At 30.7% G+C, this 17,734-nt stretch overlaps 2 protein-coding genes across 10 annotated transcripts; one reads left to right on the top strand and one right to left on the bottom strand.

Moving 5' to 3' along the window:
• Positions 1–56: 56 nt before the first annotated feature.
• Positions 57–13,160, top strand: LOC117165187 (uncharacterized). Of its 7 annotated transcripts, none has more exons than XR_013059979.1 (8): positions 57–71; positions 557–613; positions 8,457–9,894; positions 10,753–10,943; positions 11,007–11,127; positions 11,377–11,559; positions 11,636–11,834; positions 11,930–13,160. XR_013059979.1 is itself a non-coding variant. In XM_076623999.1 (5 exons), exons 1-3 carry the CDS (start codon positions 9,484–9,486, stop codon positions 11,033–11,035), a joined length of 405 nt encoding a protein of 134 aa, XP_076480114.1. In that variant the 3' UTR covers positions 11,036–11,266; positions 11,377–11,834; positions 11,930–13,156. The 7 variants fall into 7 exon arrangements, 2 of the variants coding, with proteins under 2 accessions (XP_076480114.1, XP_076480113.1); XR_013059980.1 differs by having other exon boundaries at positions 11,377–11,834; positions 11,930–12,336; positions 12,544–13,159; XR_013059978.1 differs by having other exon boundaries at positions 11,377–11,834; positions 11,930–12,125; positions 12,204–13,158.
• Positions 964–17,334, bottom strand: LOC117165166 (uncharacterized). 3 transcript variants are annotated; one of them, XM_076623997.1, is made up of 9 exons: positions 10,277–10,287; positions 7,093–7,128; positions 6,447–6,669; positions 4,517–4,653; positions 4,090–4,311; positions 3,783–3,965; positions 3,591–3,707; positions 3,249–3,450; positions 964–2,821 (listed from the first exon to the last, which is right to left on the bottom strand). In XM_076623997.1, exons 2-9 carry the CDS (start codon positions 7,093–7,095, stop codon positions 2,778–2,780), a joined length of 1,131 nt encoding a protein of 376 aa, XP_076480112.1. In that variant the 5' UTR covers positions 7,096–7,128; positions 10,277–10,287; the 3' UTR covers positions 964–2,777. The 3 variants fall into 3 exon arrangements, with proteins under 3 accessions (XP_076480112.1, XP_033204540.2, XP_033204531.1); XM_033348649.2 differs by lacking the exons at positions 6,447–6,669; positions 7,093–7,128; positions 10,277–10,287 and adding exons at positions 16,657–16,844; positions 16,947–17,334; XM_033348640.2 differs by lacking the exons at positions 7,093–7,128; positions 10,277–10,287 and adding an exon at positions 8,491–8,624.
• Positions 17,335–17,734: the final 400 nt, after the last annotated feature.

Here is a 17,734-nt window from a genome sequence, read left to right as displayed (position 1 = left end):
ACGAATTATTTTTAGCAAGATAGAAAATAATAGTCTTGTTGTTAGTAGAAGGGAGCCCGCTAAGAAGAATGGTATTGATAGACTGTTTCTTTGAGACTTTGTTACCATTTGTCATTGTTTCGACTGTTGTCAAATATGATTTTTCGAAACTTATCGTCTGACCTTTTTATCATAAAATGAGAATTCAATTCGATTTTAGGATTACTACGTATCCTTCGGATGTGAATTTAGTTGACGTTTCGAATATTTGAAAATTAGAAAATCGCTCGTATCGAAAGGGTCTCGAGTCAACCTTCAGTTAATTTTCTTTCAGCGATTTTGAATGATTAAAAGTCTTTATTAAAATGTCATAGCTCGATAATTAAAAAACATGGATCAACTACGTGATACAAATTCAATTTGAACAGTCAAATACGCATGTCAGTTATACGCGAAGTCATGAAGATACAAATTCGAAATTTTCTAAGCTAATTAAATATTTTCATTATACGTATTTATCTACATAGAATTATCAATGAGGTACATAATAATGAAAAGTTTATTTCTTTTTTTTTAGTTGAAAAATTACATAAATGAAATCCAAAGATCCAGAAGAGTAGTTAGCCATCTTTTTGTAAGTCATGAATTTCATTATTTAATTTTAAATCACATACGACGAGGTAAATACTGTTCATAAAATAAGTAAAAGATAAAAAAATATTAAGTTTTATAAAAACCATTATAAACAATAATGAATATACTAGTAGATTTGATGAACGAGTTAGGTAGAGGTAAACATTCCAGCTAAGATTCACTGAAGGGAAAGAAGCTTGTTTTATTAACGAATTTTGGATGCATCTCCTTAGTTCTTTTTTAATATCTAATAAAGAGCAGTATTTATTCAAACATTTCATTATTTGATGGAATTTCATAATAGAAATAGATATAAACTAGCAACAGGAAATAGAGAAAAGAACAGCATAATTGAATCTGAATAATCAATTCTTTATTCACATATCGACGTATTGTCGTTTATACGCGTTGTTTTTCTCTTTATACATTCATACCAATTTCATACAACTTTCTCACGCGATTCGTCATTATTATTCCTTTTTTACCTTCCATTTCCACCTGTGGATAGGTTGTTTCGTTCTTCGCTAAACTGAACGAACACTCGTTTAGATACGCTATATTCACAATTGCTACAGTCCACCAAAAATGGCTACGCGCGTAAAATCATTATAAAACATTCAAACGCAGAGAAAAGTCGAAACTTAGCGTGTATCACCTCTTACATAACACAAATGGGTTTAGAGTGCGTTTAAAATATAATAACGCTAATTACAAACTGTTTACGGATTACAGTACATTTACATTGTCTCATACAAGGTGATCCATTAAATTGCACGTAGTTGAACGTACCTTACAAAATACGTTTGAAAGAAATCAAGATGGACGGTAAAACATTAGATATAGTGGCTCACGAGAGGTACTTGTACATTTATAGAAATATTTGATGTATTATGATGTATTTATGTTATGTGTATTATACAAAACATTTTGAATATAATCATGATAGTTGGATCTCATTGCAGTGATGATGAGATATCAAAATGTTTTATAATACACATAATATGTACATAAAAATATTTTGTGATGAATGTTCAAATATCTTTATAAGCCACTGTATGTAGATTAAAATATAAAAATGTTAACTCTTTCAAGATACTGTTTAAAAAATCTAAATGGCCTTAAAATATTCTTCGCATATATCTACTTATTTATTTTAAGAATAGTTTAACATCATCTGTAAGTTCCTTTTCTTAAAAATAAAATTAAAAATGATAAAAATGATCACCCTGTACAGGAAAATAAACAAACATGAAAGTACAACATTACCATTTTGTTATACTTTTTTGTTTAGGTTGAATAAAAACCCTACACAATGCGTTTTGTTCACTATATACTGGCTAAACAAACTTTCTGGTGACAGTACACTTCCACCATACTTTTAGTTTTGAACACTCTACAATATGTCATTACTAAAAAGATGAATAATCTATGAATAACCGAAAACAAAATCAATCGTTAACGTGTAGAATGTTCGCAGATTGTTGAATCTCTCTAACATTTGGCAAATCGATAGACTATGCTGCGCTATAAATAGTAGAAGAGTAGAAAACTTTATTGCGAATTAGTGGACATCGTAGTATGGATATACGCCTTCTAAATTTTTTATTTTTTTTTTTTGGCTTATTTTCGTTTTATTCCTCCTTTTTGTTTCCTCGTCTATGTTTTGTAACGCAAGAACAAGTGTAAACGCTCTTTGTACTTTTTCGATGGTGTATCTGAATAAATTCAGGTAGCCGCATTACAGGCCGTGGCGTGCTTTAAAAATTGGCATTTGTCACACGGTATTCGACCTGGACAGTACGTACTAGACGATTCAACGTATATCTTATTGCTCGTTTATAAATAGCTCTCAGTTTTCAGACATTATCTTTTTTTTTCTTCTCCTTCTTTTATTCAACAGGATAATCCACTTAAATATTCTCGTAGATCATTCTGTGCACACTTAGGGACAAAGACAAAGAGAGATCACATGATTCAGGTCATAAGTATTTACCTCTCTATATACATGGAATTTCTCAACGTACTTAATTTATTTAATATTTACACATACACACGCGCGATGTCTGCTTATGTTCTTCCTAGGAAACAGCTGATTCGCTTTTGCTATCGTACAAGATGAAAGTTTGCTTGAACATCACCATATTATAAATTCCTCTAGAAACATTTTACGGATCTGACCTCAAGCGTTTCGACGGCGCCTCATTTGATACTGAAAAATAAAAAGAATTTGTTTAATGTTTGTTAGTTTATTATTATATTCCACTAAGATCCATGTATGGAGACTTTATCAATTCTATTATTACCTAGGAATTCGAAAATTTATTCATTATTTTTCGAGATTCGAAAATTTTGCCATTATACTTTTATTTCAATAATCGTTTATGTCAATATCCTACAAAATTTTGCAAATTTTTTACAATATTGTGAAAATGTAACATTCTACAATAAGTAAAACTAAAATTAGAATGAAAGAAATGTGTTTATTACATGTGAATTTCCCATAAATAGAAGGATACATAGGAACACGGGTACATATATACGTCTAACAGGGAAATCAAATATTTGTTGTTTCGTCTGCACGAGCAGACGTTTGCTTTTCAAGTCAAGGTCTAAGACGGTTGAACGAAAGAACTCACCTAACACACTGCGATCTTGTTCCGTGGTCGCGACGTCACCGATCGACTCCTCCAAAATCTTCGTCTTGATCAGCCTTTGGGTCTGGATATCCGGTATCGCCGCCAATATCAAGCTCGTTGAATTTTTTAAACTATCGTACGATTGTTCTAATTGCTTCATTTTCTTGCTAATTTCGTCGTTAGCTGTGTGAATTTCTTTCACCTACGAAATTTATAAATTTATAAAAAGATACAAATATTTTCTCCAAAAAAATAATCTTTGATAAAGAATCTCTCTGCAAAGGTTATCTGACAAGTTATACTAGGTAATTATTTTTTAGATCATATGGAACGTAAACGTACTTGAGTATCCAGTTCCTTAACAGATTGTAGTATGGTAGTTTTCACACACTCTCTTTCTAAGGATATCACCTTCATGCTAACATTTTGAGTGGTTTCCTGAAGCAATACCAGTTTGTCCTGCGAAACATATCACATTTTTCAATCAGTGAGCACATCACAACTTTCATCTTTTATAAATTCTCAAACATTTACATGATCTTTCTTCTGATCTTCTGCCACCCATTGCACAGCTCTTGACAATGTTTCATTGATGTCCATCAATTTATCAGATAAATGTACGATTGTCGCATTCAATTGTTCAGTCTTTATCTTTGTCTCATTTGTAATCAATATCTGAGGCTTTTGTGTAATATTTGACAATTCTGTCACTGTGTTCTATAATAAAAAGAAATGAAAAATAATTTTTTAAATTCTACTCTTGATATAGAAGTAGATTGCAAGTAGACCAGATTTTTATGCATTTATGGAAAATTTTAATGAGAAAAGTTTGATTATGAACCTTGATACTGGTAACATTCTGTTGTATTGTTGTTTGGACATCTTGTATCCTAGCATTTGATTCTTTCAATGTTGTTACTGTGCTACTCAAATCTTGTATTTGGCTCCCAAATGACACCACACTACTGGAAAGGTCCTTCAAATCTCCTTGCACTTTAAATAATGCTGGGCCCTCGTTGAACCAACCTTTTGCATGATGCATAATACGTTGAATAAGTGCTAGCTGTAAATAAATTTTCGTGTAAAAATAAATCACTTATTATACCATATAGCATATTAATAATTTTTCTATGTAAATTAAGAATATTTAATATATTTATTAATGAAAAATTAGTAATCATTATTGAATATCATTTTTTTTTATTTCCAAGAAAAAAATTTTTATGTTAAGAAATTACGCTTAAAAAATTCGAGCATCATGAAATTACCTGCGTTGTAAAATTACTGATTTGAAGCTTGAGATCTGATAAATGAGTGAAGATAATGCTCTGGTTGTTCTGAAGATCTCTCGACAGAGAGTGACATTTTTGCAGGGCATCGGGAACACCTTCGCTACCGGCTATAACTGCAATGTAAACGATATCTTGTTTTCTCTTTTTTCTCGTTTCGATACGAGTATTTATACGTGATACAATAATTCCAGAATCGATAAAATCTTATCGAATATTTTAACCAGAAACAAACAGGTACGATGAGTAAACATTATCGAATCGTAATCTATTTGTTTCCTATTGAAATCAGTCTTAAAGACATAATCCGGCCTGTGAGGATTAAAATAAATAAACTTCATCAAATACTTGAAATATCATCATTGATTACGAATTTATATTCATTGCGAAAACAAATAAAGCAATGTTTAAAGTCGAGTTGTAATAAGAATACTTGAATAATAAGAAACCTCCGAAAATGCTTAGTTGGACGTAGGTGATATCGAAATAATTTAATATGTATTTATTTAAAGTAGATAAATATTGATACCAACTTAAAATTTCTTGGTACTCCAACAACTCTGATATCAACTTTAAAATATCTCAGTATTCGAATATCGGATTTATGTTAACTTAAGAATTACTTTTCTTCATGTGCATCGCAATTATCCTCAAAGACCTGACAGAGAATAGTTGGAATAATTTCTACCAATCAACACCAAGTACATAATCCAATATTTGTCAGCGTATCGGACTGACGATCTCGCTTGGTTAAGCATATTACTATGCGACCATGATCCTCGCATTATAAGCGAATTACGTACTTAGCTTCATATTAACAGCCTTATTTTATAAATACCTTTGAGCCACAAATTAACATAATCTGCTAAAAAGGAAACTAAAGTAAAAGAAATATAAAAATGAAAGAAGAGAAAAAAAGTTACAAGACGCATTTCTATTCTGGAACTCGATTATATGGGGATCGATTCACGTAACAACGTGATTGGATTTATGAAAAAAATAAAAATAAAACGAAAGATAAAAGAAGTGTTCTTGACTTTCAAGCGAAAAGAATTTAATTAAACTCTTCGCCTTGAATTCTTTCCCTTTTCAATTAAAGTTTTTCTTAATTTCTCGAATTTCTATTATTACTGAATCAATTACTGCATTACTCAATCTGTATTATTGGATCGTAAGTGACTCGTATAACAGTTTGGGTAGAGTTATATAATTTAAGAATAATCTATTTTAACCCCTTAGTTTGTGTCATTGGATTATAGATGATTATAGTAGTTTAAATTAGATTTAAGTGAGGGTAATTAATTTGAATTAATTTTACGACATTTAATTCTAATTTAAATTCTATATCTTACTTGGTGGATTTCATTAACAATTTTCATGATGTAAAATACAAAATATAAATTACAATTACATTATTCTAACCGTCCTAATTGGTAAGCGTATGAAATTAATTTGAACGATGGATCTATGAAAGAACTTTTCTTTCGTATTTATTACATAAAATAGATAAATGTGTGAATTATATTATAAATCAAGTTTTTTTTTTGGCTGTGAAGCCGAAGTAAAGAAATATATATATATATATATATATATATATATATATATATATATATATAATATAAATTAAGATTAAGTACCTACTCCAACTTTATGTAAGCTGTTAACTTAATTTTAGATTTGAATTAAAATAAAATATCTTTTCTCAGGTATTTAATTTTCAATTTGTAGTCTGTGTTTTATATAATAAGGATTATGAATCGTGTTTATTATGCAAAATATAGAATCTAAATTAAAACGAAATACCCTATACATACGTAAATCCTTAATTCAATTCTAACTTGGATCTAAAATAAAGTATTTCTTTTTTTAAAAGTCTCTCTGGTGAGCGTTCTTCAAAGATGCAATATACCTTGGTCCAGTTCGGTCCGTAGAGCAGTAAGTTGCTGACGAACGTCGATGAACAGCCAAATTAAACTAGCGGTTGCTAATACAGAGGCACAAGCCAGAAAGGCACTACAAGCTTTAAAAAATCCAGGACAAGCTCGACTTCGTCTGCCTCTGCATTTGCGGCCATTTCTAGTCGATATATTCCAGTATTCCGACCGTTCGTCGCTGCTATCTGATAGTAACTCCTAGAAATTGTTAGGATGATCAGTCCCAGTCTGTCTTTTCCAAGCCTTTTTCCTTGACGTTTATTTCTTACAAAATCTCCTCATATTTATACTATTCCAAAACGTCTCTATAATTTTTTAAATAATTTATTCATTTATTTTGTAATCTGTTTTTAATTTAATTTTGTTTTTCTTTTAAGCCTGTTTACTTAAAATGTTGGGAAGTTACAATACATATCTGTTCTTTGAGATGGAAATATTTCTTCCAATGTTTCATGATCAAAGCAAGATGTTACTAAATTTGTTACTAAAATAAAATGTTAGGTTCTTAATCCAGATATTGTTAAATTTTGTTCTTTTTTATGATAGTTTTCAAGATAATGTCATTTCTCTTCCATTCAGGATTTAAAGTAAATATAATAATTAAATACTTGTTTTAGGTACCATTTGTTATTCCAACTGCCCAAATAAGAAAATAACCTTCTGAAAGAATGATAGACGTATCGTGGTCAATCAAAAGGTCAATTGAGTTGAATAAGATAATATGAATAAGAAAATATATAGCTATAACATATACGCATTGCATACAGTTGTATAAGATGCAATTTATAGTCGTTTTAGATTGATTGTTGAAAAGAAAATTAAAAAACAAAATTTACGATTATTTAATTTTATACAGAAAAAGAAGCAACAAAAAGGATGAATGAATCAAGATGAATACTTAGAGTATTGAGTACTTAGAACAATTATTCGCATAATTTTAACAAGATTAAACATTTGATATTTAGTATTATACATAAAGTAGCAAAGAAAAGCCAATTAGAAGCAAACAGAATAAAGGTGAAACAGCCAGGAAATGTGCCAATTAGATAAAATCCTGTACTACTTGTCTATAAACTTTAATCCTCTTGTCTAATCCTCTTACATATAAGTCTCTTATCCATTCTCTGCTTACTGTTAGTACAAACTTTTCCACGAAACAACATTTCATACATTATTAATACCACCTATGGTCCATATAATATTATACCCAATGTAAATATTATTGATGTTATATTATATATTATTATTGATGTATATTATCATACATATTATTATTACACATACATTTTATAATTGTTTCATACATTTCACATTTTACAAATTAATGAAATCGTGAATATTCTGTATTCCCATTGAGAACATTTCCAATTCCAGTTTGGTAAAATTTCAGATTTATCCAGAAATTCTCACTAAGTATCACTTGCTATACCTTAAGTAGCCATCTTATTCGCAGTTTATCCAAAATATAAAATATTATATAAGTATTTATATTTGTTTTTATTAATTGTTATAAACTACTTAAAATAAGAAATTATATAAGCAATACATATTTCCATTTCAAGTTTCAAAATTTTATATTTGTTCCAAAACTTTCGTCGGTCTAATTAGCTATTTTCTGATGATTCAATCAAAGCGCGAAATAATTTATGAATATGTTTTAACTTGAAAGAAATGTCAAGTGTTATAGATTTAAGAAATTTAAAAAACGAAATTTTAGAAGGTATTTTATTCTTATCAGAAAACGCCTCTAGCATTTAAACACAAATACAATTCTCAATTTAAAAAACATTTTCCTAAAAAGGCTTCAATGTTTACAAGAAGGTTTACAAACGGTAATCACTTTATAAAGAATATTTCATTCTTATTAAAAATCATCTTATTACCTAAACGCATATACAAGTCTTCGATTTCAAAATACATTTCCTTTGAAAATCTACATTTTTACAAATTCGACAAATTTTACAAAGGATTCCATCTCGTTTCAGAGAACATTTTTGGTCACGGTCAATCGATACGTACTTGAGAGCTACGTTTTCCGGAACTCCGGCGGGAAACAATGTGCGGAGGCGCCAAGGCATCGAGCTCCTTCCGTTTCTTCATCTTCTTCGTCGGCTGACGAAGGGGCACTGTCACCGCCACTGAGTCCATCTCAAGCAACACCGAACCGCCTATCTTCGTTTCGTTTCACGCGAGCTTGTCGCGCACGAGGAGACCTTCCTTTCTTTTCTTTCTTTATTTCTCTATACTTCTTTATCAACCTTTGCACGATACACACACGTTGATAATCGTTCGCAGCAGGTTCATTTCCGTGCTTAAAATCCGGTCGCGTTTTCACCGTTTCAAACTGCGAGAACGCGACGATCTATAATTCACAGCTCTGTGATCACATTTTTCCGATCCTATCGTTGCCGCGAATAGAATATTCATTGGTATCGTATCGCGTGATCATTTCCTCTAAAAACAGTTGAGTTTGCACATCAAGATGTATGTTTCGACCCGTTTCATTTTTTTTGTTTCAAATATTGTATAGTATTTTTATAATGGAACAGTTTTATGAGAAACGACTAGAGTGAATTTTAAAAATTTGGAAAAACTAGACAATAGCGTAATAGCTTCTTTTAACTCTGAGTATTTAGCATTCTCATTATATGTCCTATGACTGTGAATTCATGAATTATTTAATAATTTACAATTATCTAAATGTATGTTTGTTAAAACTAAGAGAATTGTACAGTGTATTTGCAAATATTCTCAATTTTTCAATTATTGAGAAATTCGTTTACCGTACAGACCACCTCTGCCTTTCCAAAATTTGTATTCCTAGACTTTTCTCAATATCTGGATATCCAAACACTCTTGGAAAGATTCTATATTCCCATTTCTTTTTTCAGCTCCTCTATTGTTCAAAAATTCTTTCATCGGGAGAACAATCGATCATAGTCAAGCTTCTAAAAATCTAGCAACGATTTCTTCAGCATACCCCCGTATCGCAATATCGATCGATCGATCGGGATGCTACAACAGCAAGGGATCGGCCCTCGAGTGGTACGAAAAGAGGTCAGGAGGAACAAAAGCACGCCAGAAAGGCGACGGCAAACAGAACCTCGACTAGCTAAGAAAAAACGAGGAACAGCAAGAAAGAAGGAAGGAGAAACGAAAAAAAAAAGAAAGGAAGAACATAAAAAAATGGGCACAAGGTACGATAACGTGACCACGATGATTGTAAACAATTTAAGTGTATCAGTCGAAATCGTTCAAGGTAGTCGACTCGTTAGATAAGGAAACTCGAATAAAGCACTTGAACGTATGTACATTTTACATATGCGTTGTTAGCAACGCAACACTATCAAGTGAAGGACTATCGAATTTTAGCAAGTTGAATTTTACACATCCTCCAATATGGATTTTAAAATTCAATGCGAGGTAAAATAATCTAAAATAATTTACATTTTTATGTAGATTATGTATAGTTCAAGTAGTTTGCAATTTTTTGTTGTTGTTAAAATGTTTGTAATTACTAGTGGCTGCTTATAAATGTGCCTTAATACTGATTTATTAAAAAAAATTGAAACTGTAATTAAAGTAAAGCATGAATTTTAATCGTACAAGATGTGATGCAGAATTAATATATGTGCATTATAAATTGATGTTTATATTTACATAGATTATGAGTATTACGTAGATTATTAATGATTCCTTAAGTATAATGCAACTGATATCTATAGCATGTAACATAACATTGACATAACATTGCCTAAAGCAAAGTATAAAATCACAATTTTATGAATACGTTATTTTATCTTACGGGAACTTTCTTCCCCGGTTGTAAAGATAAAAAATCTTCGTTTAAACGAATTCAATAATTCTGGAGATAATTGAAGTTAAACTATGGCTACAACGACGCCATAACACCAAGCACTCCAACTCCTCAACCCACGAGCATCGACCGGAAGCCGCCAGTGGAACTAAACCAGATGGAAGGAAACTTATGATAAAACTCGAAGAATTCCTGCGTCATATTCTACCGAATCGTATCTTCCTATTGTTAAAAAATTTTTTTAATTTGTAAAAAATATGAAAGAATCATTATTACGATACACGCATCAATTGTGTGCCAAAGACTTTCTTAAAACACGAGTCTTTCTCTAGGTTGAAACTAAAATAAGATTATGACATAACAAATTCGAAACGAAACTCAATAGAATACTAAAAAACCTCTGTCAATTGAAAAGGACATTGTAAATCTTACACTATGAATCGTCACTATTTGTTTACTTATAGATATATCGTCGTCGTCGTATTACGAAACTCGGTATTCGCAATTGATCACTGTCATAGACAAGGAAAAAAACACGAAGAAAGGCGTGATGGAACAAGAGGAATCGCGTCACGAACCGAACATCGCCACGAAACGTTTCATACTGCGGGTTCTCTTATCATCGTCTGCCCGTCGTACCTGACAACGTATACAGGTAACATCCGTACGAATACACTACCACATGAATGAACATCGTTCTGAGTACATATTTGTGCAGGTATATACATTCATACAAAAGCAAATTGAACGCGCGTGATCGTGTATCTAGCGAGAAAGAATGGAGAACAATGGACCAGATGTGGTTGTCGTCGAGTTATGATGGTTATTTTACTGTTATAGTAAGGAAACTTTTTAATTGTAAAAAGCTGCTTGTAATTGGATGTGTTGATTGGTATCGACTGCGTTATAATTAATGTTCTGAAAATGGAATTTTTGTTTTAAATGATAATCCAGTCGATCGCTCGTTTGTTTTTAAAAGTATGTTTGACGAATGTGAGGAAGTTGAAGTATATTTAGTTTTTAATCTATACTTTTGTTTAGAAACAATAATTGAAAACATGTATTTATACTTTTTATCTTTATTTTAGCCTTTAGTTCCGCAAATGAATAACTTGCTCCTAGAGAACTTTTAAACTGTATGACATTACAGGGGGTCAAGTCAAGACCTTGCTATAATATGGAAATCGTTGCAGATGTCACAGTTGTTATACATATGCAGAGAGTTATAAACGTATTAACCTTCAATCGATCACAACTTCGCTTAGAGAAGCGTAAGTTATTAAATTATTAATAAAAGTTATTACAAATTACTAAATTGTGGAATATTTAATTTCACACATATTGTAGCTTTTATTTCATTAATTGTATATTTTCGTTGCATTAAATATATAATATAAAATAAAAATACATGTAAGAGAAAATATGTCGAATTAGAAAGCTATTAGTGTCATCAATGATCCAAAGATGATAGAAAGTTAGTAAAATACAACACTACAATAATAAGCAAGCGAGAAATAAGCTTTATAAAATATATGAATACGTATTTGTAAGTAAAAAAAAACTTCAAGAAAATAAATAAAAATAATACGTATTACGTTATACTCCCAGTAATCTACTTCATAAATATTTCATACAAAATAGGTTGGACTTGGTGGAAAAAATATCCTAACGATTCTATTTACATAAAAAACTGGAAATAAATTAAACTTAATCACCTACACAACCTATTAACTGGTAGACCTGGATGGAAAAATGGAAAATTAATTTTCCATGAAGACATGAAGTTGAAAAAATATTCTTATCTTATATTGGTTGGAAGTTTAGATAATAGCGATTGGTATCCGACTCTAATTAACTATAAGTATTTCTTACATATCAGAATATGGGTTTAATAAACGTTTTATGACGCCATTAGATTTCTCCACTGTGCACCTTATCTACGAATTGGACAATAAAACAAGGGAGCGAAAGACAAATGATTCGGTACATGTTTGGAATGTTTCTGAGCAGAAATTGACGCTTCTGAGATGAAGATAAGGGAAAACTAAGTATTCGATAAAAATTTGTTCGAATCTCTATAATTCCATGTGATTTAAAAGTTTCATACTTTTGCATCTATATTCTACTATTTTCTACATTTTTATCATTATATCATTAAATTTTAAGCGGGCAATTTATTTGTAGCACTTGTAAATTGCTATGTATTTTCTTTGTGGAAATAAAAGATATAATCAACAGTATCTTTTTTCTTGCAGTAAGCAAGGAGACGTCCGGATACAGAGGAATGCAAAAACATGAAAGATAGAGAAACAACAAACGGGATGAAAAAAGAGAACATATAAAAAATATAGAACTTTGATATTGCAAGAGTGAAAAATCTCGAGTAAAGAATGGAATTTCAAAAGAAATCATGAAAAAAAAAACAAAAAGCGAGATATTATAATTTTTAATCAAGTAAGAAGTAAAAAAATCAAAAAAGATATACTTCACAAGAATATGTAATCTTGAACAAATGAAAGCTCCATAAAAGGAACAAAACTTCGATAGAACTATAATTAATGTGGTATAGAATGTTCAATGATTTCGCCTAAAAAAATAAAATCCTCACGAACGAATGTCTTTGACTATTCAAACATCACATTTATCTCAAGAACAACTTATTCCATTCGGAAATAGAATTCTCTTTAAAAAAAGAGAGAAAAAGAAGGGGGATACTATAAAAATAGAAATTCTGTCATAGAGAAATTATAGAAAAAATATTGGATCAAAAATAAAACTATAAAAAAATAATAGAATACTTATATTTAGAGCGTCTCGGTAATGGTAACATTGAAAAGAACTAGAGAAATAAAAATTTTTAAAAGTAGATTGTAATAATAAAACTCTTATATTTAAAGTATCTTACTAATCGTGGTACAATTGTAAAAGACTTTGTAAGATTAGTCCTTTCTCCAACGAGAAATTATAGAATTCTTAAAAGCAATAATGCTGAGCAAAAAATGGATATCTCTACTAATATCCAAAATGACCCATGCACTTCTGATTTCATACACCTCCTTAGAAGTCTCCAATTTCGCGACAGCCGAGCACGCATGACTTCACGGTAACATGCAACAAGCGACACAAATATCATCGCGGTACTCGCGATTAGCAGCGATCGACAACGCCACTTAATCGCGTTGCGCCGCTTCCATCTCAGATTACGTTTGCACAACAGTGCAAAACATCCAAATGAAAAATCGAACGTTTCATTGGTTTCTATCCAACTTTTTTGTTCTTTATTCTTTATTTTTTCTCCCTCCATCGATCGAAGAGGAATTTTCTTTATGATATTGTTCAATTTCGAGTAAATCTTACGATATATTATTCTAGGCTAGACTAAGAATATATTATCAATTAAAAATCCATTAGGATAATTGATCCGGGACGATAAACTCGATTTTTTGGATAATTATGCATCTATATCGAAGTCTTTTTAAATTAGTAGTACAGTAATTGTTTCATTAATTAATAGTTTTTCTTAACTTTTAATTCTATTATCTTATCTTGCTGTAATTGAAAACTTTTAACGAATTTATTTGAAAGTTTTTAGAAATAGCCACTCAAAAATAATTCGTAAAAATAGTAACTAAACTGCGAATGTTCATACATTTATAGGAAAGCATATGATACGCTAAAATAAATAAAATATTCAAAGTTTGATATGTTATAATATATAGTTAATGGAACTAATTTCTTTAGTCATATGTATAAAAAAATTAATTTGTAATTGATAATGTAATAAAATTATCAATTACTATTTTAATTTCCTATGTTGCTTTAAATACTTCTTCGTTATATTTTATTCAAGACATAGAGTCATAACTTATGAATTTCTGCTGTTTTTAACGCCCATATCTTATCAATTCCAGGGCTGTATCAAATAATATATACAACCTCGTTCGAGGGAATTCTCATAAAAATTTAGAAAGTACATTTTTAAAACAGAAATTTCATCTATTCATATGCTATGTACTACTCTGAGTAATTTTAGATGGTTGTAGTTCTATTATTAATTCAATGATAATTACATTGACAGGCGATTAACCGTCTGTCAATACAATTCAATAGTCTATTTGCATCTCCTACATCTCACGACCAATTAATACAAAGTGTAGGTGATACCTTAATTATTTCATGTGATGTAATAATTCACTAAGTATCAGATTCCAAGACAGAGGAAATCGGGAAATCCGTTGGCTCAAAGTCATTTTCTTTCGTTTACAAACAGTTTTACGAAGATTCATCTTGATTTTACATCAAAACATAACCATAACCTAACCTTTGAAAGTAAATCAAAATTTTTTATAAAATTTTAGTCATTTTTATTTTTTGAAATTATAGTGATCTATTTTTTTATTGTTCAATTATTTAGAAATATTTTTGCATAATATTTTCAAATAATAACGAGAAGTATTCAATTTATATACCATTTCCAATTTTCGGTATACACGAAAGTAATTAAATCAACCTGTGGAGTAACAATTATTTTGACACGCTGTCCAAGCAAATTAAACGATTATGTTTTTGATAAAACCAATGAGGAAAATAATATAATTATTATAAATACCATTTTCATGTCTCTTATGATGGGTATAGACTTAAATAGCTTCAATTATGATTTCTGTATGAGTAAACAAAAAGAATGACAGACAAAATGACCAAAGTGCAATAGAATAAACGATCAAAGTATATTAAACAGTTCTAACATATGAAATACGGTTAATTATCGCATGTATTTATTGTGTATACACTACTCAACGATACCAACTGAGGATTAACGCGATTTCCTTTAAGGATATGCTTTAAGTTACATCTTGTGAAAAATTAGGAAGGAGCGGATATTCTCAAGCGATAGTGTACGTGATCGCAAGTGTTACGTATCCGTCATAGTCGCGGGGGTTACTTAAGCAAATCGACTCCCTCGTATATCCACCCCTATGAGATAGACACAAGACTTTTCGTACGTCACTCTATTAAAGACACTTCTATGTGTTCGCTGAACGATTGGGAATCAATAAAAGAGGAATAGAACCGTGTACACCTGTCGACCATCGAACGTTTCAAACACCAAAAACCACGAGCACTTGGTGCATGCGGAACTTGACCTACGTCCGGTATAAATTATACATACGATTCTCTGATCGATTCACGAGTCACAAACTCCACAATACAGGAACGACAAATCGTACTAACACACGATTTATAACTTAATATACCGCTTTAATAAATTGAAGACTGTTAAATGAATCAACGAGCATTATTTGTTAAATGGAATTATTAAAGGCTACGAACGATAGAATACGAGACGAAGAACGTAGACAACGCCTCTGCTATCTCACCGCGTACCACTCGCGCTGTGCGCAAGATATCGACTGACTGGGGGTTGGTACGCGACCGTGCTCGGTCTATCCTGCTAGGTCCCTATGATAACAATTCGCGGTAATAGGGAATTTTGAATTAATACGAAGTGGAAGGAATAGAGTAAAATAGGAACGAAAGAGAAGGAAAAACAGCAACGCGCGAGATTCGTAAAAATAGAAAAATAGAGCCATTGTCGGCGATAACGCGACCGATAAGATTCGATAGATATTGATGTGTCGCAATTGTAAATGTATATTGAAAAAATGAAATCGCATATCGAATATTATCTGGATTTTGTGGCAAAATTGTAAATGAGAAAAAGAGAAATATGGCATTTTTAAATGGGACAAATGGGAAATATAAATTAAACTGAACTTGAAAACATTAAACATCACGTTTAAATTTTACATTAAACGATCGATATTTCGATTGAAGAATAATTTTAGCGGAAGTGAATGAACCGAAACAAAAGTGTTCCTACTTATGACTATTTATGTCTTAAACTTTCTTGTCAGATCTTTACTGTCGAATACACTGCTTTATAATGAACGCCGACCTAAATTTACGATGCTGTTGGAAATAGCAAAAATAGACATTTGTATATTGGAAATTCAAAAATATTCCACCTATATTTCACCAAAGGAATGTTTACTCGAAAATTTCATATTATGAATTACATTCACATGAGATAAGTATGAAGATTTTATAAATATATGCATTAGTTCGCAAGTTTTTGTTATTTTGAATCAAGCAGTAGAAATGAATATAATAAAGTTCATAAATTATAAATTAAGTCAAGTTTACTAATATTACTTTACAATAACACTATGATTCTTTGTTTTTTTCCCAGTATCAGTTCCAGAATAAAAGCGGCATAAAGTAATTTTAATAATTATCAGTCACAATCAATCATCAGTATCAATATGAACTTGACAACACGCATAAATGAAGAATTATGTGTTTACCTGATTTTATAGAGATATCCATCCTTTTAATTTCTCCATATAAAATAACAGCCAGCCAGGATAGTGCTATCAACCAAAATGTAATTAGGACTGCTGCCAACCACAATGATATGATCCTCATATCAGACTTGCTACATCCACAAGAATCAGACTGCTTCATTTTTGCTGTGGCACTTGACCGATGTTTCCTGTAACATGGTATTATATTTTACACATAATTTACATACTTAGAACTTCAAATTTAATTGAAAGCTTACATATAGGTTTGAAAAACGCGCGTTTTTTCTTACCGTTTAACTTTCTTCTTTCTAGGTGTAAGATCCAAGTCCGATATATCGGAATCACTTTCCGATAACAGATCAAGGAGATTTATGGTTTCTTTGTTGTTCGAATTCTTCATTGTGATCGGAGAATCATAGCACGGGTCATGAAGTTAACAGACGGACGTGAAATCGTATTGACGGCCAGTTCAATAACATAACCTCCCTAATCAAGATGTTAGTCATCAAGGAACCTACTTTAGCTAGTAGCTATCTAATATTCACTCTGATTACTTCGACTATATATTACGCAACATGACTTTAAAGCTATTTCTGATTCTCACATATTATTGCTTTGGTACGGTTGCGATCAAACGATCCATCCTCATGCATCTTTCACGATATAACCTACATATATACTACATAACTCGCGCATTCTACTACGCAAGCACGTTTTCTTTTTGTACCATTCTGACATCTGGCGGGTAAAGAAGTAGATACAGAAAAAGTGCATTTGATGCACAATTTATTGCAATTAAATTTATTGTGTCAGATCAGCTCTATTTTGCATACATTTATTATTTACGCAATTCGCAAATAATTTTTTATTTACTTTATAGTTTAAATTACGCAATATTATCAATTTGTAAAATGCGTATTAACTATGTTTATTAACTGTGATTTTAAAATAATGCCTAATTTAATCAATTATCGATTAATTTTAATAGATTATAATTTATAAAATTAACAAGGTTCATTTTCAAATAATTTAATTTGCAGCTTAATTAGAAAATATTGCATTTCTTATATTCTTGCTA

The sequence above is a fragment of the Bombus vancouverensis genome, chromosome 13, assembly GCF_051014615.1.
Source record: "Bombus vancouverensis nearcticus chromosome 13, iyBomVanc1_principal, whole genome shotgun sequence".
Classification (NCBI taxonomy): domain Eukaryota; kingdom Metazoa; phylum Arthropoda; class Insecta; order Hymenoptera; family Apidae; genus Bombus; species Bombus vancouverensis.
Note: the sequence above shows the minus strand (reverse complement) of the source record. Positions and strands in the feature narration are given on the sequence as shown.